At 38.9% G+C, this 26,801-nt stretch overlaps 1 protein-coding gene across 5 annotated transcripts in view; it reads left to right on the plus strand.

Moving 5' to 3' along the window:
* PEX5L (peroxisomal biogenesis factor 5 like) overlaps window positions 1-26,801 on the plus strand; it is a 190,469-nt gene that overhangs the window by 77,405 nt on the left and 86,263 nt on the right. For 2 of the 5 annotated variants that reach the window (XM_027876004.1, XM_027876006.1), the window contains exons 3-4: window positions 5,756-5,860; window positions 17,745-17,856. In XM_027876004.1, the coding sequence (XP_027731805.1) occupies window positions 5,756-5,860; window positions 17,745-17,856 (217 nt within the window). Of the gene's footprint in view, window positions 1-3,246; window positions 3,313-5,755; window positions 5,861-17,744; window positions 17,857-26,801 lie in introns of all 5 variants that reach the window. The other 3 variants (XM_027876005.1, XM_027876003.1, XM_027876002.1) reach the window with 2 other exon arrangements.

Genomic DNA, 26,801 nt, shown 5'->3' on the forward strand with positions numbered 1-26,801 from the left:
CTCAGGGGTGTGTATATACATATATATGCATACCTATACACACATGCAGGATGAGTAATACCAAGGGTTTTTTTCCTTTGAAATGTTTAGGTGCTGCATATTGAAAGATTCTCAAAACTCTGTTCCCAGGGTCATTAATGAGTTGCTGGATAAAGATTTCAGATGTCCCCTCCTTTACCTCATAACATAATTCTATCTCCCTCTTCATGGCAATATAGACACATGTATGCATGTATGTATGTATGTATGCAGAGGAAGAGAGGGAGGGAGGGAGGGAGGAAAGAGAGAGAGACAGAGAGAAGATGAAATTGAGAAATAGAGACAGAGACAGAGACAAAGAGATGGAAAGAGCCCAGACGTGATTTCATATATATGTATATACATATTTCTTATATGCATATACACATACATGCACATATACATAGATGTTAAATTGAAAGGACGTGGATAAATTATAATAGACGTAAAAAATTAAGAAATGGTAGCCATCATGGAAGTAATAATAAAGTCTGTAATTGGAAAATTGCCTGAGAATTAAAAGGCAGATTTAGGCTTAATATGAGAAACAACTATCCTGAGTCCTTAGAAGTCACAGGCTCCCTTGAGTATCCAACACATAGGGTTGCAGGGTCATTTGAAGCTGTGTGGTCCAACCCCATTGTTTTTGGAAAGTGGGGCCATGTGACTTGCTTAGCTAAGGTGACTTGTCAATCGAAGGTATTCAAACCAAGCATCTTTGCCTCCGATCTAGTGTGCCTTTTTTCCCTGGAGGTCTTTAAGCAAAGGCTGCAGGACAATTTGTCAGGGAAGTTGGAGAGAGGATTCTTGTTCAGGTACTATTTTGGATTAAATGGCCTCGGAGGTCCCTTCCATTTGCCTGATTCTGTGATTATTCTATCCAGTTTATGTAAATTATCTCTGAATCTGCCTGCTCCTTTTCTAATTCCATGTGGCCCTTGGGAGATCTTTATTTGTGCAAAGTTTTTAGGAAGAATTTTAATGCATTAAACATTCATCTTATAGAATTTTTAAGGAGTTTTCAAAAAAAAAGACTTAAGCTTAAGGAAAGGCAATACAGCATAGTAAATAAAGTGCTGGGCTTGGAGAAGGGAAACCTTGGGTTCAAATCCCATCTCTGACTTATTAACGATGTGACTATGGGCAAGTTATTTAACTTCTCCGAGCCTCAGTTTACTCATCTGTAAATTGAAAGGTTTTTTTGTTTTGTTTTGTTTTGTTTTACATTTTCAAGCAAAGGCTAGATGACTTTCCTGCATCACAGAGGGAATTCTTATTCAACCATGAATTGATATAAACTGGGCTAGGTGGTGCTGAGGTCCCTTCCAAGTCTAATGATCTAGGATACCTTGCCGGTTTGGGATACTTGAGCAATTTTTCCATGACAAGGACAAAAAAACTGTGTGCTATGTCCCAGTCTATAGGCTATGGGTGGTATTTGCTTATTGACAGGACCAGATTGGGCAAAGAAAGCACTTTTCAAAAACTTTGCATTTCCTTTGAACCCATGTGTTCTGACATTCTGAAAAAAAGTTTACTGCCCAAACATCAAAGTTATCACGTAGACAACTAGAAACATTTAATGGGTACAGACACACAAGCATTCTCACAAGGTTAGGTGACTGGTATTTTTGGCTTGTGGATCAGCACTACTTGTGGCTTTCATTGTTATCATTATTATTATTCATAGCATTTGTAGAAAGCTTTAAGGTTTGCAAGGCATTTTATATATGGGGTTTTTTTCCCTCACAACCTCACAACTACCCTATGAGGTATGTGCTATTATCCCCATTTACAGTAGAAGAAACTGATGCTGAGAGGTTAATGACTTGCCCAAGGCCGCATAGCTAGTGTTTGAAGTAGGATTTGAACTTATCAGGTCTTCTGACTCCAAGTCCCAAACCACCAAACTGCCCCTGGGTGTTAGCTTTTGGCCAGTAGTGGCCCCTGAATACAACTATGTCAAATAATTCTTACCTGAAAAACCATATGCGTCACCATTGGGAGCTACTAATCAGGTTGTCTTGGCCTCAGCTCCTAAGAGGATACAAGGCTGTGTTATTTGGGCTCAAATTCTATATAGAGGGTAGGACCAGAAGAGATGAGGAAATAGTTTTCTTGATAGATCTTCATGTCTCATTCTGCACAAATTACATCATATTAATATGTTTGCCATTAAAACCGTAAGTTGATGGGAAGGAACTGTTCTAAGGCTTAGTGTTTATTATCAGAGCTCTTGCCTTGCATAATTTATTTGCTGTCTGGGTGTGTGCAAATTACCCATAAACCCACTTGCCCTCATAAGTATCTCGTAAACCTGAAATGTGGCCTTCAGGAAAAGCATGAGCTCCTATAAAAATCAGACTTGTTAGTTACAAACCCAAAGGAATAAAATGGAACTTTCCCATTTTGTTGTTGATGTCATTGTCCAAATATCCAAAAGGATTCCTTAAATTCAACTTTGAATTGAAACCTTCACAAATGATAAATGATGAAAGAACAACCTGAAACGGTATCTGGAGAGTATCACGACATGATGATTAATTTCTCCCTTGTGAAAAGTCATGTAGAAAGAAATGAGACTTACGGAATCTAAATTCGCTTACATGCATGAAAGTATATTTAGTGTATATTTGGTTGTTATCATGCTAATACAAACAATAGAGCATTAAGCAATACTGACCTCTAAGTGTGGTTATATTCAGAAAAATGAGTTTGAAATCTGCATTGTCATGGCACGCATGTGTTCCTCCCAAGTTTGAAGCCATATCCCATTGATTTGAAAAAAAAAAAAAACAAACTGGCCGGGTTCCTGACAGCCCAATTGCTGATAGGCCAACTGTACTGCCTCAGGAATCCCTAAAGCGTCATCAGTGAGGCTTTGAGAGCTGGAGTCACTCGTTAGGGATGACAGGGAGATTCAGAAAGAGCACTACTTGTTTTTGAAGACACCAAGTGGAGGTGGCAGGCCCTGGGGTCAGAGGGGGGAAGGAATTTTCCTTTGATGTACAAATAAAGCCCATTTGAATTGGTAGTGGCTGATGGGAAATGGGAGCTATAGCTGGAACCACAGGCTGTCATTTTTGCAGCATTTACAATTCTGTCCTCTGACTGTAGCCACACTTCCCAACACAATAAGATTTGGGGTCCGTTCAGATGCCAAAGTGCTTATGAGAGGGTGGAAAAGTTCACCGTAAGCTCTAACGTGGGTGTCATGACTCTTTCCAGGTAGTAGGTGTAACCTTGAAGAAAAAGTGGCACTGTCTTCAAAAAAGTGACCTGACTCTGGCCTTGGTGGGTTTTTTCTACTGTGCAAGAAATAAACAGCACCGCATGTGTTTCCGATACATCCTTTCTCGCTGATCACTGCTTTGTTCTAGAGTTCAGCATGAAAGGACTAATTTTTATTTCTTTCTTTTCTTTAGTAAAATAGCATGTCAGTTGCTAATCCCAGCTACTCCAGTTGCACATATATTTTTAATTAAAAAAAAGTTTATGGATTGGTAGCATTTCAAATAAGCCATATATTCTGAAGGTTAGACTTAGAATCTTTGAAATGCTGACCAATTGATGTTATATTCTCTTAGCCCAAGAAATGAAACTCTTGAGTTTTTTTTAATTTGATTTATTTTAATTACACTGGTTATAGTAGGTCTTATTTCTTTGGATAGAAAAAGGAACTCAGACTCGAGCATGCCTCTATTGTCCAAAACTTCTGGGAGCATGGAAAGAAATCTTCATGGGTGGATTGTGCTCTTTGGGAACATAAACTACAAAGACTGTGTCATGTCAAGTATTTAACTTGTAGATGTCTTTGGCCTCTAATGGTTCTATATGCTTTTAGGGTGAATGTGTCAGCAAACTAATTTTCACATCAGTAATTAAATGTTATATGGTTTTGGTAATGACATAAGAAATCTTTTCACAAAACATGGAGTTATGTATAGTCCTATATAAAGCATTAATACTGTTCCAAGCTAGAAGAACTCCTGTATAATAATGCACTCAGGTGTTTAATCATACATAGGTCAAGAACTATGGGCCATTGCAATCAGAATGTCTATGAAGATGGCTGCCATTGAGAAGGTTGGGGAAATTTCTGAAATCCCAAACTCAGATTCTGGAAACAAAGGGACATTTGCCTTTAAGCATTCTAGATTCTTAAAGAAAAATCTCTAGCATTTTAGGCAATTTTACACATTCTAAAATTTAGTCTCGCAGAGAAGAGAATATATAATTGTTCTCAGAGATAAATTACTAGCTTTTAAATTTTATAAAGGAAAAGGGTAAGAAAATTAGATAGTTTCTTTAAACAAAAAAAAGAAGGGGGGGTTACCTTCTAAATGGAGACCTTATTCAATCAGATACACTTTGGAAGCCATATTTGTACCCTAGTAGAAGAATGTCTACAATTCTGTCTCCCTTTGTTGTTTTGTGGTTGTCAAAATAGTCTTGGCCTTCCAGATTAACACTGACCCTTTGCCCTTTTCAGATACTGGCCATCAAAATTCCATCATGTTCATTAATCTACCATGGACAAGATACTAAAGTGTCCCTGTGAACCTCATTTTCATTTTTTCAGTACACTGCCAAGGCAAACCATTAGATGCATTCTTAGGGTCAAATTCCCCTTCCCCAGGAAAACCCTTGTTTAGATAAGGTGATGAGAAAATAAGCATTGCAAAACACACCTTAAAAAGTAAAGTTTATTTTCTTTTGGTAAAAGATTTGAAAGATCATTTAATTTTCACGTCACCTGAGAGACATCTAAATTCTTAGCAAATTGAGTTTTGAACAGATTGAGAGTTTTTCAAGTTTCCCATTGCCTTTAATGATAAGAAACTTCAACTTTTCAAATTCACCAGTAGGGTATTGGGGAAGATATGAAGTCCTGCCATCTTTTTACTCTATGGAATTGCGATAAGTTAGTCTACTAGTATTGTCTTTGGGGACAGTAGTTGCTAATTCACCCATTTACCATTCTTTGGCTCATGTCTGAATTTAAAATATTCCTTAAGAATGACATTTAAAAAAAAAAAAAGAATGACAGCTTTTTAATTCATTTTTAATTTCTTGGTCTCAGACATCTTGATAGTCAAGAAAGAGATCTATGGTCAGACTAACACTCCACAGCAGGCTGGGCAAATAGGAATATTATGAAATCACCATTCATTTTCCACTCTACCCAAGGCGAATTAGAGTGTTTGCTACCCACAATGTGGTCCCTTGGACATGTGCCTTCTGGAGTAGTTCAATCCTATTCTTCACCTCAAATTGGATGTACCATTATCATTCAATCAACAAGTATTTATTGAGCACCTACAGTGTTCCAGGCACTACCCTAGGCAATCGGTATGCAATGACAGAAATAACCCCAACCTTCAAAGAGCTTGCATTCTACCAGGGAAGATGTGACATAAGGGAGGGATTTCTAAATTATTGTTTATACCATGAAAATTGCATTTAAAAGATGACAAATATAAAACATGATGTTAAGATTAAATAAAACATATATAATGTCCGTGGTAAAGTTGTAAACACTAACTAGATGTTCATAAATCTCCTTTCCAGTATTTTTGTGTATTTTGTTCTCAGCCAAGAGCCTCAAGACTTCCTTCTACCATCTTTCTCTTCATTTATGTTGTGGATTGTTCTTTAACCAGTTAGAGTTTCTTGTAACAAATAACAAGTTCACCTTTCCTCCTGACCCAAGTCATTGTTGGTTTCACTGTTATAGGGGAAAAGCTCTAGGGCAGCCGATAAGGCTGTTGCCATGGTGATGAAGGAGATACCGAGGGAGGAGTCTGCTGAAGAAAAGCCCCTCCTTACTATGACATCACAGGTGGGCAGACCAATAGGGTTCCAGTAGGAAGCTGACATATGTTAATTGATCAAAGACTGGTTTTTAACTAGTGGAGAAACATTCACTCTTTTGAACCAATCAAAAAAATACAGACAGTTTTCACTGAAACAATTATAAAATGGAAAATTGGGGGGAGGGAAAGAAAATACAATTTAGTACTTAATTGTGGATATTAATTTTCATTACTCAATCTTAGTTGTTATTTTTAAAAATATATGTATACATACAAATATAACAAATGTTGCTTCATTATGAAGAAGTATGAAAAAAGAACCTTTGAAAAATGGATAACCATTCACTTAATAATACTTTTAAATAAAAAGAAACCTAAACACAAATTCTAATTTACAAAGTTATTTGACATAGAGCCCATGGACATATGTCAGTTTGCCAGTAGATTTTCTAAACTGATTTTCTTAAATGTTAAATATATCCATGTTGTGAATATGTGCATCGCAAACATATGTATACACATATTGTTATGGATAACTAACTTTGAAGGGTGATCCAAAAGACCACTTGCCAGAAATTGTTTGTCAGTCTTTTGCCTGTGTGGTGACCTTGATATCATTAGTACTATTTAGTCTATAAGCATAACGGGGCCATTTTTTGTATTTGTTGGAACTTAATTATAAGAAGCAAATTTGGGCATATGTGCAGGGGCTCTCTGATAGTGTGTGGGAGGCAGCCGGCCTTTTGAATCACCCTGCAAAATTAATACATATCTGTATATATAAGAGAGGTGGCACAGAATAGGGCATTGAGGGCTGGCCTTGAAATCAGTGAGACCTGAGTTCAAATCTTGCCTCTGACATATATGAGCTGTATTAGCAAGGGCAAGTCATTAAATTCTCCATGCTTTCAGAGGACCTTCTAAGATTCTGCAATACAGTAGAGAAAGCATTTGGTTTGGAACCAGAGAACCTAGTTTCAAATCCAAGGTATGCCTCTTACTCCCCGGGAGACCTTGAGCAAGTTGTCAGACTCTCTGGAACTCAGTTTCCTCATCTGTAAAAATGAGGGGGTTGGACTAGATGACCCAAGGTCCCATCCAGCTCTAAATCTATGATTCCATGGGTCTTTGATTCAAATTAAAGAAGTGGGTGCCAATCTGCCTCCTTGGAGTAAGTTTTCACTTGGAGAGCTTCCCGCCCTAATGAAATCACAGACCTAAATACCCCTACCACCTCCAACAAAAAAGGACATACAAAGTCATCCACCCTCAGTTTGGGGTGCTGACATGCCAGTTTTTATTTCTAAAATGAAATTAAAATTTTATTTGCATTAAATGCATAATGTAGCTTACAATATTATGTTCCACGTTTCATTTTTTCTAAATCCAGTCGATACAATGATTTCGTTCACTTAACAAGGCATGCCTGGAGTCAATATGCCACATGAAGACCCTTAGAGAAGGCATTTACGCCCAAAGCTACATTTTAGCAACTCACTTTATTCCATCAGCAAATCTTTTTTTCCAGCTGCTAAAAACATATGTGGCTTTGTTTTATCCTCAACATTATGTTGTAAGTAATGAAAATTATAATGACACGTTACATCCAAATTGGGTGAGAAAAACGTCTGTTAAAGAGAGCCAAGGAGCTTTGGCTGAATTTTATATTTTCAGAGCTGTTAGGTTTATGAGAGAGAGAGAGAGTGTGTGTGTGTGTGTGTGTGTGTGTGTGTGTGTGTGTGTGTGTGTGGTTTTAATCTACAAAATAGAGAAGCTTCATTTCAATGACGCACAGAACATGTTGATGCAGTTGCTTGGTATTTATCAACTTTTCCAAACTCTGATTATTCCACCCACTTTCCATTTTGCATCCGTTAGATGCCTGGCAGAGTTCCTCTGAGTCTATACGACCTTTGCAGAATCATCTCAGTCAAAATATCTAGCCAGTTTCATCCCCAGCTGCTCATGAGACTGCCACATGAGTGGCAGGGGTGAATAGATACATTGGGGGTCTCAGATATCCAAGAGCCATGTAAATTGGCATATCTGATCCAGCAGATTGCTGCTAGTTCTATTCTGTAGCAGTGTGTCTGGTCACCATATGCCCATGTTTCAGAACATGCACTGGTCGTGAGCTCCCTTTCTCTTTTGCCTGAACAAGAATTTTTCTAAAGTAATTACATGATTTCCAGTTATCCTTTTTAAATTTCCAAAGTGACTTACTTTTCCCACGATCTTGACAAAATGTTTTGTCCAAAGTGATGATTGTCCTGTTCTTTCATTCAGGAAAGAGTAAATGTCAATTTCCTCCTTTAATGTCTGTCTATCGTTGCTGTATGTTTTTGACAATCGGTTAAAGCATTGCTGCATGAGGGTTCTCGACTGCTTTCTTTCATGCATCCTATTCTTATTGCATGCTGTCTCGTTTATGAATTGGCAACATGAGAGCACCTATTCATAAACATTTTCAGCACCTGTTGTGCTAGGTGTTTTTTTTCAAGACAAATTGATTCAGTGACAGCTGTTACTCAGCTACTTCTCAGTTGAATGCACATTTTTATTACTTGATACACCCATGTGGACGCTTCCCTGCTTAAGCACCAGTGGTGTGCACAACCAAAAAAAAAAGAAGCAGGATGATCTGAAAAAGTGAGTACTTTCCATGGTGACCATAGCATCCAATCTATGCCCCATATCATCTTTTGCTCTCTTAGCCTACCTGTATGAATGTATTAGTGTCTTGAAGCATTGTTGTTCTGGTGTCTCTACGTCAAGCCCCTCAATGAGGGGCTTTGTTCATGAGAATGTGGTGAATGGCCCATGCCCCCATTTTGCAGAATCATCTCTCTCCATGGTCTATGGAGGGGAAGGCAGCTGATGTTTCATGTTATGAGTTACTAGTAGGTTGGAAGCTAACTAGCTTGCTTGCTGACACAGTTGAATTTCTTAGAAAGTCACCCAGATCCACCGTAATATACAACCCTTCATTTGCTCAGTGATCACTCATCAGACCAAATTATAACCGTAAAGCTTTAAAGTACCAGTGCTAATATGCTGTGTCTCTATGGTATGATGCCTGTGGTCCATACCACACCTTTCAGCCTTATTCCCATCCCCAGCATCAGTCCATGAGTCTGTCTCTAGTCTAATGGACAAAGTGAAGATAGTGTTGAATGTGGGATCTGAACTCAATAATTTCTGAACACCCAAGAGAGTTATATAATTGTGATTGTTACTCATTCATGCTTTATGAATTCATGGACTGAGCACCAACAAGGATTCAGGCACTTCACACAAGCCAGTGTTCAGGTGATCCTGGACTGACACATTCCAAAAATCACAGGTGGGGTCATGTGGTATAGAGGACAAGAAGGAATAGTCATACTGAGCTTATGTCAGGTTACTGCAAAAATGAAAGACAGCATGGTACAGGAGAAAGTACTGGGGACTAAGAGGTAGAGGCCAGGGCTTCAAATCCCAGCTCTGTCACTTAGTATTCTATGACTTTGGCAGCTTCTCTGAGCCTGTAAGATGAAGGGGTTGATCTAAATGCCCACCAAGATCTCTTTCACCTCTAAGTCCATGATCCTTTATATCTGGGTGAAGTATAGGGAGGAAAAATAAAGTGTTAACGAATTTTAATAGGTAAACTTTTTCATTAAGTACAACAGCAGGAAAGGCAGTAGGGGGAGAGTAGGCGACAAGAAGCAAGAGTATTCCAGGCATGGGGGACAACCCAGAAAGAGGTAGAGAGGTGGACTATGAGGTAAGAGGAACAGCAGTGTTACTGGATCAGAGAGTACTCAGAGGGAATAAAGCACAAGACAACTGGAAAGGTAGGAAGGACTTAGGTTGTGAAGGGCTTTAAAAACCAGGCTGTATGTTATATATGGTCCTGGAGATAATAGGGAACCACCATTGGGTGAGCTGGGGAGTGATAAGGAGGAGGCCAACTGTTGCCATGCCTCCAAGACCCTCTGGCTCTTTCCTAGTGCTCACTTAACTCTTCTCATGCCAATTAATGATAGTTCCCCACAACCACTGACTCAATCACCTTACTCAAACCCTTTCCATACCAAGATGGGTCTTGGCATCTATCACCTTTCACCATATACCAACCATTTATTCATTTCCTTATCCCCTTGAATCCCATCCCTTTCCCTCTAGACTGTTATATATACATATATATACATATACACACATAAACACACACACACACATATATATATACATATACACACATAAATACACACACACATATGTATATACATATACATATACACACATAAATACACACACACACACACACATATATATATATATATATATATTTTCCACAGATGCCTCATTGTAGTAAAAGCAGAGGAGTAGAGAGAAGCTACCTGATCAGACACCAGCAACTACCCACTTTTCCCTCTCTCAGTACCATGGAGTCCCAATCTGGCCGTACATTAATTAGGACCTCATTTCTGCTCCTATAATCAATGCTGATAACTTGTTTGAACTCAGTTCGACTACATTTGTTAAAGTAAATTAAAATACAGTAGTATTCCCACAATATCTGATACATAAAATTCTCTTTCTCAAGTCATATCTATGAATGAGGAAGTATTTTTTGGTCAGTATTGGCACATAGAAAGGCAATATGGTATAATGGGTGGGGAACCTTCTCCATTACCAGGGAAGCCTGGGTTTAAATCTTGTCTCAGACACATACAGCTATGCCATCCTATCAAGTCACTTAATTTCTCTAAGTCTATACAACTTTCTAAAACTATAAGAGATTATACTGCATTGGAAGAAGGAGCTTCCTTAACCTGGGAGTACCCTATATTAATGAAATCTTAGTTTGAGAACTTCTTCCTATTTTCACTTTTGCAATGAAGGCATAGAACATTTTATAAGCTAACTCATTTTCCTCCATGCTGAGAAGATTCTGAGTCCCTGCAGAAATCTCCCGTGGCCTTGCTGTATATAGGCACCATAACTGCTCAAAGAACACTTAAGGTGGTCTCAAAAGAACTGGGGTCAGTCAACAAGCATTTGTTACATGCTTATGGTTTGATAGGCCCTCCCCAAATCCCAAGAACCAGTGGGAATCATTCAAAACCATTTAGGGTATTAGTTTCCATGTGAGCTGAAGTCCAGAAACCCAAAGGAGGAGGCATTGTATAGCCTTTCAGGAGTCATCAAAGTAAAGCCTGAAACTCAGATGGCAGCTGAGGACCCTTCAAAACTCTGAAATTCTGCTAAGGTGGGAATAGAGTCCTACGTACCTTCTGATAGCTTCAACGGTCTATTTATCCTGTGGAGTAGGCCTCTCACAAGTTCATTGACACGTGATTCAGTGTGAGATGCTTTTCTAAATGAGAACAAAGCTCATCTGGTCCCAGGCAGGTAACTCAATAGCAGAACTCCAAGCAGGAGCCTAACTGATGAATGAGATACCTGCATCGAATCAACAATGTTAGGGAGAAAAAAAACAAAAAAGGCATATGGGTAGTTTCCAAACAAACTCCTACGCTGTGTTAAAAACAGATCTGAGCACTTTCCATTCATGTAGAAACTAATTAAGAAAACCTTCAGAATGTTTAATTGTTTCACATGCATGTTAAGGAAAAAAAAAAAGACAAGTTGTTTAACTGGATTTTAAAAAAATCAGCATTGATGGAAAAAGGGGAAAAGTATTGACACCTCATTTTCCAGTCTGCTTTTAGTGGTATTGTTTTTAACTCAGGGCTTTTTTTTTTCAATTCAGTGGAAGCAGATGAATATTTTTCTCTAACCTATTTAGAAATGAAAATGAAATATTCCATTTTAAATCAAACACCAATCTGGTCCTTCGGTGTGGAATTTCAATGATTATTCATTGTTCATGAATACATGTCATTATCCTTGGAGGCTCCCCTGTTATTTTATAAAATGCATTTTGGTTTGGGATCCATTCTAAAGCATCCAGAGTATCATGGATCACCTTTGTCCCCAAATTAAAATGTAAACATTTCGATAAATTGTAAACTCATAATATTAAATATGTATATAAGCAAAAAAAAAAAATCTTGAAGCCTAAACCCCTTTGTATTTGAAAATGGCTCCTGATGTTCTATGTCCCTTTTTTTCCTTTTTTTGAAAGCAGAGAAGGGCATTTAGATCAGGGAGATGAGTGACAAGGAGGCTCCATCCCTTGCAACAAAACTATTGGCTTAGACGTAGGTTTAGCAGAGACCAGTGATGCTTTCAATTGTCCAATAAGTGAACAAATATGAAATCCAGCTCAGGGAGGTAGAATTTATCATGGAATCATTGATGTGCAGTTGGAAGGTCATCGAGTCCAACTTGGAGGTCATCTGATACAACCCTTTCGTTTCCAGAAGAGGAAGGTGAGGCACAGAGAAAGAATGGGGCGACCAATGCAGTGGATTCAAATTTTGAGCCTGGTTCTTCTGAGCCCACAGTCAGCATGCTTTCAGCAGTGCAGACCTATAGGCCATACTGCCACAGCCCAAGTTCAGGCCCACATTAACACTGTCCTATACTACTACAGTGATGTATCAAGTCTTCCCACCTGCTCGGGACCGAGGAAGACTTAAGCTCATAGATTTAGAACGGGGAGGCATTGTAGAGACCATCAAGTCCAAACTAAGGCCCAGAGAGGGTAAGAGCATGTGTCTAGGAGGTGTCTGAAGCAGGATTGGAACCCAGATCTTCCCAGCTTCAAATCTAGTCACAACATCCCCCATCTTCCCTCCCTTCTAACCAATGAAAGCATCATCTGCCATTCATTTCTGCTCCTGGTTACCCATGATTATTTTTCCAGGTCTTCTTTCTGGCTTTCTTCCACCTCCTTCCTAGGCTCTGCACACCGCTTCAGAAACCTTGCTCATCTTCCAAACCCTTATATGAACCAAACTGGATTCCAATGGGAGAAAAAATAAAACAGTGCCTGAGAAATCAGAAAAATGCAGAAACTGCTTAGAAGAATGTTCAGGAAAGTTAGCCTAAGGAATCCAAGGGTGGAAGATAGATGGTGGTGGTAGGTTTAGAGCAGCCCTAGTATGAACTGTATGTTAAAAGATGAGGTCCCGAGGGTGTGGAGAGAGAAAGAATCAAATAAATGCCACCTAATCGAAATCTTTCTTTTCCTATGAATAACATCAAAATAAAAGGGATTGGAACTAGCATTGTTCACATTAAAAAGTCCATTTCTTAATTCTGTATTTCCTGGTCCTCTGTTTCCCTCAGCTACCAAGACAGTCAAAGGCTGCTAAATAATCTTTCTATTAAAAAAAAAAATCCAAGAAGTGCTTGCTTGAATGAGATGGAGAGAGGCTGAAACCCTTCTGATAACTTTCAGCAGATTTGCCTACAAGCATTAAGCCTGCCAAGAAGCCTACCCACTTCCTTAGTTTCCTATGAGGGCTGTTTCCTATGAGATTTTTGTGTAGCTAAACCATCCTACTGCCTTATGTTTCCTATATGAAATTTTTATGTAGGAAAAATAACCTTATTGCTTCCCAAATGAGGTTTTTATGTGGACAGACCATTCCACTTCCTTATCGTTTCCCACATAGATTTTTATGTAGACAAACCATCCCACTTCCTTTTCTTTTTTGAACCAGACCTGTGATTTCACGGGTATAAGGAACTCCTAGGAAGAAAACTCCCTCTGTGAAAGCAGGTTTGACACCTCCTCTGCAACATACAGTGCAGAGTTGACTGATAGGTTAAATGATTTGCACAGGATCATATGGCCAGTGTATTTCAGAGGCAGGACTTAAACCCAGGTTCTCCTGACTTTAAGACCAGTGGTCTATCCAATTCACCAGGCTGCCTCATCCATTGCCTCCCATGTGCAGGTTTTCTATAGACAAACTATTCCATTTCCTTATTGTTTCCTATATGACATTTTTATGTAAATAAACCATTCCACTACCTTTTTTTATTTTACTTTCAGATTATTTTCTCCCCTATATGGTAATATTATTTTCTTGTCAAGTCTACTCTTGACAGTAAGCTCTATATAACTTACATTTGAGCATAAGTTAGAGAAATCTGCCATCCTTGGAACTGGTTTTTGCTCTTCTCCTGAAGGTAGAGTTACTTTAGACCAATTCCTTATATTTATCATCATAAGCAATGAATGTTTAGTTATTTTTTTCTGCAAAACAGTTTAATTTAGTCTAAATTTACTATTTAAAAAAAGGCTGAAGCCTGCCAAGGTGATGCAAATTATGCTTACCTAATATTCTTACCATACTGAGATATCCTGAAGTTATAACCAATGAGGCTGGCCCTCTTTGGTTGTTAATTTTTATTCTTCTTTCAACTAAATTATAGTAGCAAATAAAAATGGTTTCCAACAGTCATTGCATGTGATTCTAGATTTGCTCCTGACATAGATGTCCAACTCTTAAAATAACAGCTTGGGTTGAAAATATTGCATTCCACTTATTAGTGAGTACATGGCAGCCAATGAGTGTGGGATGGATCTGCGCTATAGAACAGAAGTGCTAAAATCAACCAATTATCAACCAATATCCACTATGTACCAGAAATTTTGCTAAGTCCATTGGTCATCAGACATTTATAAAGTGCTTATTATGTGCCAGGCACTGCACTGGGCACTAGGAACACAAAAAAAGGCCAAAAAATAGTCTCTGCCCTCAAGGAGAATACATTTTGATGGAGGAGATAACATGTAATTATATAGTTACATGAATGAAATATACAGAATATATGTTGTTCAGTCATTTCTGACCCCATTTAGGGTTTTCTTGGCAAAGATACTGGAGTGGTTTGTCATTTCTTTCTCCAGCTCATTTTACGATGAGGCAAATTGAGGCAGAGTTAAGTGACTTCCCCAGGGTCACACAGCTAGTAAGTGTCTGAGGCTAGATTTGAACCCCGATCTTCCTGACTCCAGGCCTCCTAAGCCATCCAGCTGCCCCATGGTTATTGATTGTCCTTCATTCTCAAAGAGGACCTAGCTGCTCCATATAGAGTATAAAGATGAGGTCATCTGAAAGGTTATCTGACATTGATAATTAAGGAGATTAAGGAAGGTCTTCTGCAGAAGGTGAGATTCAAACTGAGTCTTAAGGTCAGGTGCTGGAAATACAAAAGCCAAGGTTGAAGATACAAGGGCAAAGGTGAATCAATCCCTGCATTTAAGAGACTCTCTTTGGTAATTGCTCTTCATCGGCCTATCACAAGCACAGTGTAGTACCATAATAATAGAGCCCTTCTTCAGCTATTAAAGCTTTCTAGTTCAGTAGACTTTAAAACTTGTATAGGTAGCCTTCAGCCTTTCATGACATAAAATGTGGCTCCCACCATGAAGTGAGAAGCATTCCAAGCCCCAATGATCATGAAGTGGACAGTCTCAAAAGAGATAACTCCGTCAGCATGTATATTCATTTGGAATTGTCAGAGATAGATAGCTGGCAAGTACAGCAAACATCATTAGGCTTCAAAAGCTTGAGCAATGATCATGGTATGTGTTAGATCCTAGGATCAAAGCTTTGAAGCTTGAAGGAACCTTATCAGAGGACATGGAGATCAGCCTCAAGGTTTTATAGATGAGATTGATTAACTTGTCCAAGGTCATCCAGGTAGCAATGGCAGAGCACAGATTAGAACCCTCTAATTCCCAGCAACAGTCCTTCCACTATTTCACACTGCCTCCCAAGGAGCACAACCCATCAGAAACCTAGAGGAGGGAGAGGAACAATTTTGTATTTTCTGGAAAAAAATAATCCAGGACATTTCAATTCTATTTCTGGTTACTAATGGTGACTTTTATATGAGTAAATATAATCATAGCGGACACTCAGAATCTCAGCCCACACTCTATTAAATTCAACTAGTATTTTTCTAAAACATGAGTGTATAGTCCCAAAATATTCAAATTTGTTTCACTGGGAGGCAGAGGCCTAGCATTGAGGACCCTTGGAATGCTAGAATTCAATCCCTTCTTGGTTTGTGGGAACATCCTTAGAATGTTGTCTCAACATTACCAGGGGACCTTCATACATCAAAGACACACAAAAGATATTGGAGCAATGAAAAAAAAATGTTCTCAAGTGAGACTTGAACCATAAAAGGAAAGAGTTTTCTTGACGGTTCTCCCTTAACCGGGACTACCATGATTTCAATTGTGAGAGATCATCCCCCCTGACCACGGATCAGATATAACCTGGTAGCTAAGAGAGCTGTCCAAGGCTCAGAGAGGTCAACAAAGCTTCACATTCATCACCATCAGATTACAGACTGTGAATCCCAATGACCCACCCTGGCTCCTGACAGAGGTTCATCATGGAGGCAGAGTCTCATGGTACAGATGAATCAAATTAAGTGGGCCTCTGATGTGGTCAATACCCCAAGTAAGCATTCAACCAATCAATAATTCAATCAATTTAAAAAGCACTCGCAAAGCACCTACTATCCTAGGTTGTGAAGATACAAAGACAGAAATGAAATAATCCCTACCCTAACAGAGCTCACATACTCTAAGCATTAAATGCTTCCTTCCCTTTTACTTATTTAAAAAAATCCCTAATTCATTCAGGATCCATAGTTATCAGCAGCCATCAGCAGCAGTCTCTATTACCACACCTGGGTCATTCTGCCAAAGAAACAACAAAATGGAACTGACTGAAGCAGGGCAGCTTTCCTGGTCTTGAGCAACCCCTTTGGTCGACTGCTTCAGAAGTTAAAACATATATTTCTGATTTAGCTTTCTAAATATATGTGAGAAATCTAGTTATTTCTTAGTCTGTTATTCTCCCTCCCTCCAGCAATAAACCAGAAATACATGATCCATCTTAAGTCAACAAAAAACAATAATAATCTAATCTTGCAAAGAAGATAAATTATAGAGGGAGTAGTTGAATCACATAGGAAGATTTCAGTTTCCAAGTGGGTTTCCCAAAGGGTTCTTTTAAGTGACTTCCCATGTAAACATCCATGTTTGCTTCTAGATCATTAACCAAAGATGGTCAGGCAGGGGCAAGGAAAAGAGTTAAATGGAGCAGCTCCAAACTAAGGTGCTCAATTAAATTTAGCAAACATTTATTAAGTGCCTGCTGGATGCCAGGCACTGTGTTAAGCAATGCAGATAGGGACAAAAATGAAAGTTGCTGCCCCACCGAGAGCATAGACACAAACTATTTACAAAGTATTAGGAGCCTCCTTCCAGTTATAAACCAATGAGAAACCAACAGCAGGATCTTTGCCATTAGAATGGAAAACAAGAGGGAGTATGATTGACAAAAGTTTCATTGGCACGTCAACTTTTTAGGGACGTGACTATTACACAAAGCACCTGTACAATTGACACCCTTTTCTATAGTACCATGATAAAGTGATGTTTTCATTCTACACAAGACAATACCGAAGGAACTTAGGGTGTTTCTATATTTAACTAAGAGGGAATATATGCACATGTAAGCACATACATCCTGGGAGGTCTCATAAACACACAGGAACACAAGAATACATCATGATTGGGCCATCCAAACTGGAAGACATATACTGTGAAACCGAAGCTATTCCTTCTACTCTTAGTGTGAGTTATTTTCTTGATTTGCCTATGAGAAATCAAGGATTGGCTATTAATAATCAAGGCTAAACAAAAGGCCCGATGGCATTTTGACAATAAAAAATGATTCAAAGGTCCTTCCAGAATGGGGGAAAAGCTTAAATTAAAAGCTTTTAAATTAAAGATAACTGCATCGGAGGGGGAGTATGGCAGGGAGAACCTTGATAATGCTGGAGGGCTCATTTTTTGTTTGTTTAGTTAATTTTTTTTGGTAGGCTTGCTATTCCCATTTTGTTGCAAGGCTGCATCATAATTGGTCTGGTTCTCCTGCTAAATCAAGCTTTCTGATACCTGTATTCATTTGTTCTCAGCTGGTGAATGAGCAGCAAGAAAGCAGACCCCTCCTAAGCCCTTCTATCGATGACTTTCTCTGTGAAACCAAAGCGGAAGCCATTGCCAGGCCAGTAACATCAAATACAGCAGGTAATTCATTTTCTTCATCTCATTAGATCTCAAATAGAATTAATTTGGGCAGTCATGAAATTCAGATTTTCTTTCTGTAGTGCACTTACATATTTGCTTCCAAAAGGGATACAATTCTTTCCAACCAAACAAAGCTTTATAATACCATATGGGCTGTTAGATATAAACCAGCAAAGCAATTTTCACGGTGCAACAAATTGTAATTTATGTACCCAGACCAATTTAATGGAAGGAGAAAGAGTCAACATGGTTGAGGAATTTTCTTTCTCTTCACATGTCCATGTCTGTAATTATGTCTATATCTCATTCTGGGTGAAAAGCAATGTGGCATAGATAAAGAGTTTGCTGGTCTTAAAGGAAGGAAGACCTAGGTTCAAAGTCTGTCCTCAGATACAACTAGCTGTGGGACCTTGGGCAAGTCACTGGACTTCTCGGTACTCCCAAAAACTCTTTAAGACAATACATTTTAGATGAATTGCCATAAATCAGTGGAGGGAGTTTCTATATCATGAATTCTTTTTCTGGTGAAATCACAAGATTGGGGGGGGAGGGAAAAAGGAGGGATACACTAGATAGCATTTGAAAGATCTCTTCATAACAAAAAGATTGCTCAGGCCAATATGATAGCCCATTTGTCTCCAGCCATGTTTTGTAGGAAAAAAAAAGTTCTCATAAAATAAAATAATGTGGGTGGTTTTTAAGATAATTGAAATGAGGTTTGATATAATGATGTAAAGCTTATTTAATTTCTTGTGCATAAATCTGGTATTTGTCATGTGCTTGTGCATACACACACACATACACACACACACACACACTCCACATGCACAAATTTTTACAAGTCCGCCAGAAATTAATAAACTTGATTTTAATTTAAGCAATAATTACATCCTTATAACTTCATTACCAATAGATAAAATTTACTTACATGCTTTATCAAGGAAAGGAGAAAAATTCATAAAACTAGAGGGACGTTCTTGAGAAAGAATAAGAAAAATGTTTTGAAAAAAATACAAATGCAATTTTGGCTGAGCGTGATATAGAATTACTAACTGAAAAGGCATATTAATGCACACATCCCATAAATCACTTCCATGCAGCTTCCTTCAAGCCTAGAGGCCCATGCTTTCTGGCTAACTGTGTGCTTTTATTAAGCTTCTTGGTATGCTGAAAAATCTACCCTGTAAGAGAAAACTCTGACAACAAATGCCAGAATCCAAAAGCCAAAAAATGCCCAAGAGAAAATATTACACTAGAAAGTCAGACAAAACTCATTTCTAACACCTTCCTTTTCAAAACAATTTAGTATTTCCTCACTAGTTGTCTCATCTTCTTGGATCAGATTTTTTTTCTTTTTTTGGAGCCATCATTGAAGAAGTGAGACAATGTAACATGGCGCAATCTAACATGGGGGCTAAGTAGTTAGCCTCAGAATCAAGGCCTGCCTTGACACATACTGGCTGGACTTCCCTGGGCAAGTCACAACCTCCCAGGGCTCCAAGCAATCCTCTAAGACTTTAAATTGCAGAGAAGGGATGAATGTGCATTGGGAGGGAGGATTCACTTATCTGGAAGTTCCCTAAATCAAGGAAGTCTCGTCCTTAATCTTATCAACTAAGACAAGTGGCAGTGTGTCTGTCCTTGGCCATGATACAAAAAAGTTTATAGACTATATGGTAGGGTCAGATTCTTTATTTCTGAATTGAATGTGAGGTGTGAGAAGGGACCAGAATTTTCTCTTCATCCTTCTTACCCATCCTGAGAAGAGGGTTTCATTCAGTTTCAGAAGCCGAGATCTTTGCCACTAATAGTTTTATTGTTAAGCCCTTTTCCAAAGCCTTGGCCTCACCTTTTAATCTTATTCAAATGCGCTTTCCTTCCTGGCTCCAAAAAGAATCTGGCTTCAGTTGTCTACCGGTCTCAGGAAAATCTTAAAGTTTTGGAAGCTGCCTTATTTCCCTTTGAAAAGCACACTTGCCCCCTTCCAGTTCTCTTCATTATCTATTCTCATTGTCTGTTCAAATCTCTGAGACATTCCAAATGGAAATTCTCACCTGGACCCTTCCTCTCAATCACCTCCCTCCTTCAACTGCTCACCCTTAATCCTAGCTAGGCACCACGAGGGTCTGGGACCCAGGAGTTCTGTTCACCTCAGCTTACTAGCCACTCCCGTCCAGATCTCCTTAGACCCCTCCTCCCATCACTCCAAACTGCTTGGCCACTCCTAGACCCCTCCCCCAGTCTTTCTGTACTTAAGATTCATCTTTGCCCCATTCTGACACTGAGCTCTTCTCAAGCCTAGAGGCTGAAACCCCTCATGCCCACTTACGAGCATCACCTGATTTAGATCACTGATGTTTGGGTTCCTTGGGAGTCTGGCCTATATGCTTCATTTTTAATAAACTTTTTCTCTGGCTGGAAGAAGATCTGGGTTGAATTCATTCAGGCAGCTCCGTGCTGCGATTTGGGGTTCAACACCCCAAAACCTCCCACGATCTTGGGGTGCCTCTGTGCATCTAAGAGCACACCAAAACCTCCCTCCTCTTCACTGAGAGCCTCCAAAAGTGATGACTACCTCTTTAAAAAGCATATATATGACATGCCTTGCTCTTATGATGGCACATAACCCAAACATTCGAGTTCACTTACACTAACCACATACACTTAGCAGAGTTAAAACTAAGGTAGGGTGACCCAGACTTTGTTCTTTGGCATTAAAATTTAAGGGGCAATGAGAGCATTTACATTGCTTCAGTAGCAGAAAAATAACTAAGCTGAGAAGGGAGGGGTTGGGAACAAAATAAGTATTTACTAAACACCTACTACGTGCTAGGCATTGCGCTAATGCTTTACAAATATTATCACATTTGATTCTCACAACAACCCTGGGAGTAGGTACTATAACTATCTCCATTTTTACAGTACAGGAAACTGAAGTGAAGTGATGTGCCCAGGGTCACACAGCTAATAAGAGACTGAAGCCAAATTTTAACTTGGGTCTTTCTAACTCCAGGCCCAGTATTCTATCTACTGTTCTACCTAGATGGCCCTAGTTAAAATAGATAACCATCAGATATCATGCTTTTTCCCTGCTATGACTATTCCCCATGTGAGGCTCAATTCCCCCTCCCATGGGGCCTTGTACCCCTTTCTTTCTACCTCAACTGATTTTGTCATTAAAAAAACTATTTGAAGATATATTCCATGCTTATTACCCTGGGTTTATTTATTAAGCTTGTACCAACCACCTAAATTGCTTATTACAACTCTCAGTAAAAAAAAGAAAAAAAAATTCATGGCTTCTCTAAGGCCCTAAAGCAGGCAGAAAGTTCTACTGAGGGCAGATTCTTCTCAGGCCTGGATTGCAGAATCTTCTGCTCTTCCCAACCCCTGCTGACATTGCAGAGAAGTCCCGAGCTGTAACTTGCAATTTTTGAACCTGGGAAGAACTGGAGGGGAGGGACACCAACACACAACCAGGACAAGTGCCTTCAAATTAACTTCTCAAGTCCAAACAGTATCCTCAGGCCCATGAGCAGAAACCAAGGGACGCCTCCAGGCTAAGTGAGGACAGAGCAGAGAAGGGCTAGGCCAGAGAAGAATGCCCTTGAGGCAAGTACTCCAGGAAATATAAATGGATTGTCTAGTAACTTCCCTTTTTAACCAACACTTCTTGGAAACTAGATGTTGAAAGGCAGTATGGATTAATAGATAAAAGAGCCCTGGCCTTTTAGAGCCCTGCATTCAAGTCCTGCCTCTCAAACATACTGACTATTTGACCATAAACCAGTCACTTAATTTCTCCATGGCCCAGGATATCAAGTTAAAGGACAGTTGCCAATCTGTTGAATTAGAGCTTCCCTACAACAATGAAATAACAAACCTAGACCAAAAAGAAACACATTTGGGTGGGGGGTTTTGTTGTTTTTTGGTGATGGACCATAAGAACCTTTGGTACCTTCAAAATTTAACCGTAAGGCTAAGTCTAATCACCCCACCCTAGTTACACTTCTGTCCAAGTTACTCTGGAAGGATACCCTTGGGAAGAGTGAAAAGTTTAATGTAACAACCTGTGAGAAAGGGGTCTTTCTATTTTTCTAAATAATCTCTCCAAAAAAATAGAGAGACCCAAAAGAGTTTGATAAAACAAAGAAAACGTGTCATTTCTTGGTCACAATCAAGAATACAAAGGATATATGTGAGGAATACACTTCTCAGGAGTATATTTAAGTGGGGGTGTTTGGGGACTTTTGTCTTCAATGTTCTCATCTTTTCCTCTTGAATACATCTTATTTATGGGCTCTTCACAGTAAAATGCCTCGTGTTTACAATTTAGAAGGCAAATGTTTTACTTGAGACATAACCTCTCAAGACAGATTAATTTCTCAAGAGTCCAAAAAAAAACCCAATCCAACACTGATTAATATAGTTGTGGAGCATAATAACATAAAAATAATATGAGGCACTCATAAATTCCAAGAATAAACCAAAAGGGTGGCTCCTTTACTAATTTCCATTTTTTTAAGACAAAAATAATTATTTGCTGCTTGGAAGAAATACAAAGTTTTCATTGTCTTCCCCATCATTCCCAGTTCATCTTGCTCTTTTCTTTATCTCAACAATGAGGGCAAATTGTATGTCATTCAGGAGTGAGCTAATGTGATCTAACCAAATGATATTAAAGTCAAGTTTATTATTGGGAAAATACATAGTATTAAAGCTTTCACCCTTCATATGACCATAAGATCAAAGCAGAGCTATCTAAATGGTTCTATTTCATTCTGGTCATTCTTAGTAGCCATGCCTTGGGATACAGGAAATCTCAAGCTAATATTGGGATACCTTGACTGTGAGGTTCTTTCAGCTCAATAGTCTGAGAACACCCCTACAGACATTCTTGGTACATTATAAGTCTCTGATAAAGCCTCATAGCGTTTTTGTCCTTCTTTCAAAATGCCAGCTCAAATGCCATCTTCTATATGAAGATTTTCTTGATCTCCTCGATGGCTTGTGCCCTCTGTCCCAAACTACCTTGTATTTAACTTTTTTGTTGGCATTGCTGAATCCTTTCAGTCGTGTCCAACTCTTCATGACCTCATTTGGGGTTTTCCTGGCACAGATACTACAGTGGTTTGCCATTTCCTTCTCCAGCTCAGTTTACAGATAAGCTCTCTTGGACATGTGATCACCAGACACACTGGAGGTGGGGATTTCATTTTTAAACACAACAAAAGGCTCTTCGGCATTGTCAAGTCATTGAAGTTTTTTGCAAACAAGACTTGAGTTGCAGCAAAGGCATAGGTAAAGGTTCAAGGTAGAAGGTAGACCCCTGGCAAAAAAGGGGACCATGGCACAATGCCCACAAAGTACCATGGATCTTCGTGTCAGTGAGAAGTTTGTCCCACAGCTAGGAAGCCAAAAAAAGGATGAAACTACAACTTATGTAGAAAAGAGGAATAAGTAATGAAAATAAATAATGTCTTGCCTCATAATCAAATCAGTTTATTAAAAACACTGCACACTTGTGTTCTGGACATTCTAATCCAACCAGGCTATGCCGAACAGTCCTTGCTTCATGGACTTGAAGATCTGGAAGGGGTTCCAGAGGAGAACCTTAATGTCCCATTTCCCATCTCTGTGCACTTGTACAAGCTGTCCCCCAGACCTGCAATAAGCATGTTCTAGAGGCTTTTGTTTTTCTTTTCAATTGGTGGACAAGTGTGAGAGAAAGTGACAATAATTGCTTAACTGAAAAAGAAATTAATGAAAATACTAAAAAAAATTTTAAAGCACTCATCCACATGACTTAATTTTCATTGACATAAAAAATATTGGTAATTCCTCATGAGCTGACTATTGTCCATCAGTCAGAATCTGAGGAGGCCAAAGGCATTCACAGTTCATCTCTAGGATGAGGTCTTGAATTAATTTAATCTTGAAGTATCAATGAGGCCCATTTCTTCCTCTGTAGAGTGCTTTAAGGTTTGCAAAGCATTTTACATGTGCTGTCTCATTTAATCCTTACAAAAACCCTGAGAGGGAGGTGCTACTATTATCCCCATTTTACAGATGAGAAAACTGAGGATGAAGGATGATAAGTGACTTGCCCAGGGTCACACAGCTAGTAAGATGGCTGAGGCAGGATTTGATCTCAAATCTTCTTGACTCCAGGAGCAGCCCTCTATCCACTGTACCACTGAGTTGCCTCATTGAAACTTCTTATGATCCTCAACTAAATTATAAAAATAATTTATGTTAACAAGCTGTTGTTAAATGTCTACTCTGTGCCAGACACTGTGCTGGCTCCTGGGGGTACAAGTGCCCAGAATGAAACCATCTTTACTCACTGCAAGCTAACATTCAAACAGGGGCTCTAACAAGGACTAACTTGTTATCTAACTATATAGATAATAGTTATAAAGAGGACAAATACAAAGTAGTTAAATAGAGAGTCAGCCTGGAGGAAGGAAGACTCATCTTTCTGAGTTCAAATCCAGCCTCATATACTTACTCTGTGACCCTGGGCAAGTCACTTTACCCTGCTTGCCTCAGTTTCCTCATCTGCAAAATGAGCTGGAGAAGGAAATGGCAAACCACTCCCATATCTTTTGTCAAGAAAACCCCAAATGGGGTCACAAAGATTCAGACACAATTAAAACAACTAGTGAACAAAAATTACCAGACATTACATTAGGTGCTAAGGATATTTAAAAAAAAAAAAGACAAACACGGTCCCTGTCCTCAAAGAGCTCATGGTCTAATAGGTGAAATAGGCATGCAGATACATACATACATACATATATATGTGTGTGTGTGTGTGTAACTTGGATATATGTATATATATGTATATCAATATAGATCTAGTGATATATACAGTATATATACATGTAAATGGGAGATGGTCTCAGAGAGAAGGCACTAACAGTAGGACAGGGCAGAGAAGACAGAGAAAAAAATGGTCTATTTAACAAGGTTACTATCTTTGTCCAAAAAAACTGAATTCAGTTCAGTTCAATCCCATTCAATTCAACAGGTGTTTCTTCAACATCTATATTCTAGGCACTGTACTAGATCCAAAAGGAGGAAAAAACAGAGCCTGCCCTAAGGGAGATTTTATTCTATTGGTGACTATGCTTAAGAAGCTTCAATTCACCCAACCAACCAGACTACCATTTTAAATATAAATACATGTGTGTATGTACGTATATATATGTATATATGTATGTGTGTGTGTGTGTGTATATATATATATATTTATATGCATATGGCATTGGTAAGTAATTGTCCAAGCTTTCTTTCTTTACTAATGTTGTACAGCTACTCTCTATGTCCAAGAAATACAGACAAACACACATTTATATTCATTTAAATGTAAATGTAGATTTTGATGCCAAGGAGGAATTGAGGAAACATGGAGTAGTGAATAAGGCACAGACTTGAAGTAGGAAGTTCTGAATTCCAATCCTACTTTAGGCACTTAACTTCCTTGGTGACCTTGAGTAAGTCACTTAACTCTGTGCCTCAGTTTCTTCATTTGTAAAATGAGAGAGTTGGACTCCATGCCCTCTGAAGTCCCTTCTGGCTCTCAAACAATCCTATAATCCAAGCCTCAATTATATGCCTAAAGAGAAATGATTAAGAAAATGCTTTAGGGTTTTTGACACCATCAGCTATGTTGTTTCTCCCTCTTTAAAGAGTGGAAGTGATTTCTATTTTTCTTTGAATCCCCAGTGCTTACCATACTTCCAGTACATAGTAAGTGCTTAATATATGCTTGTTGATTGATTAATGATAAATGTAATGAAAGAATTTCAAATCACAATTTTTGCTTCCCTCATAGAGAGCAAAGCTAGACCCGTGAACACCTTAGAAATCAGGCTAAGAATAACAACCGTCTTCTCTGACAAGGCCTACAGTCTTTGATAGACCTATGGAGCAGTCAGGCTCATATTGTAAGTCCTAACCAAAGGGACTCGCCCACGGGAAAGTAGCTTGAGTACCATTTCTCCTGCCTGGAAAGAGTGAAAGGCTGAGTCTAGCCTGCTATGCTTTAGAAATCAGAATCATCAGGGACTTGATTTACTTCAAAGTTCCTACTTAATCTCTGAGCCTTCCCTCCCCCTTCATCAGCTTAGCAACAAACAAGCTCTTTGGACTTTAAGGCTTTGGGTTTCCCATTTGCTTGGAAGAGAACAAAGGGGAAAGGGGGTAAGGACTAGCGCCACAGGGAGTGTTCCATGTTTTCGTGAGAGGAAGAAAGAATTTTTTTATAAATCCCCTTTTTGGATTGACACAGCTCTTATTTTCTCCTCCCCCTTTTTTACTGTTTTAACCTGCCTGAATGGTGGGAACTGAGCTATGAAATTAATTTAATATTCCCAAATTATTATTCCATGACATATGTACCTCCTGTGTTCAAGTAGAGTATTTAATATAATTTGCCACTAAGGGATGCCGGGGGTAAGTGACTAATTCCCAGCTGTTTTGAAATTAGAAAGAAAAAAGAACATTTTATATTGGTGTTCTATGGCTTTTGATCTAAAATGAGACACTGTGAGTCTGGCCAAACTGTGTGGTTCCTCCTACTTATCAAAGATCTCAAGAAAAGAGACCTCAGATGTTATGGAGTTCAATCTCTTCGTTTTACAAATGGAGGAAACTGAGGACCAGGGACACTAAAGAATCCTAGCATCTGAGAGTTGCAAGGGATCTCAGTACCTTCTAGTCCAATCTGTATATGAAAAGAATTCCCACTATAAATGGCCTGCCCGAGCTCATACAGCTAGTAAGCATCAAAGTTAAGATTTGAATCCAGGGCCTCTGACTCCAGGGCTAGTGGTCTTTCTACTGTACCACAATGGCCCCCTCCTTAGACCTAGAAATCCTACCAGTATGCTGGGTGTCATCACAATCCTTCTGGAATTTTCATTGATTCTAAATAGTAT

The sequence above is a fragment of the Vombatus ursinus genome, unplaced genomic scaffold (genome assembly GCF_900497805.2).
Source record: "Vombatus ursinus unplaced genomic scaffold, bare-nosed wombat genome assembly UNPS02014810.1, whole genome shotgun sequence".
Lineage (NCBI taxonomy): Eukaryota > Metazoa > Chordata > Mammalia > Diprotodontia > Vombatidae > Vombatus > Vombatus ursinus.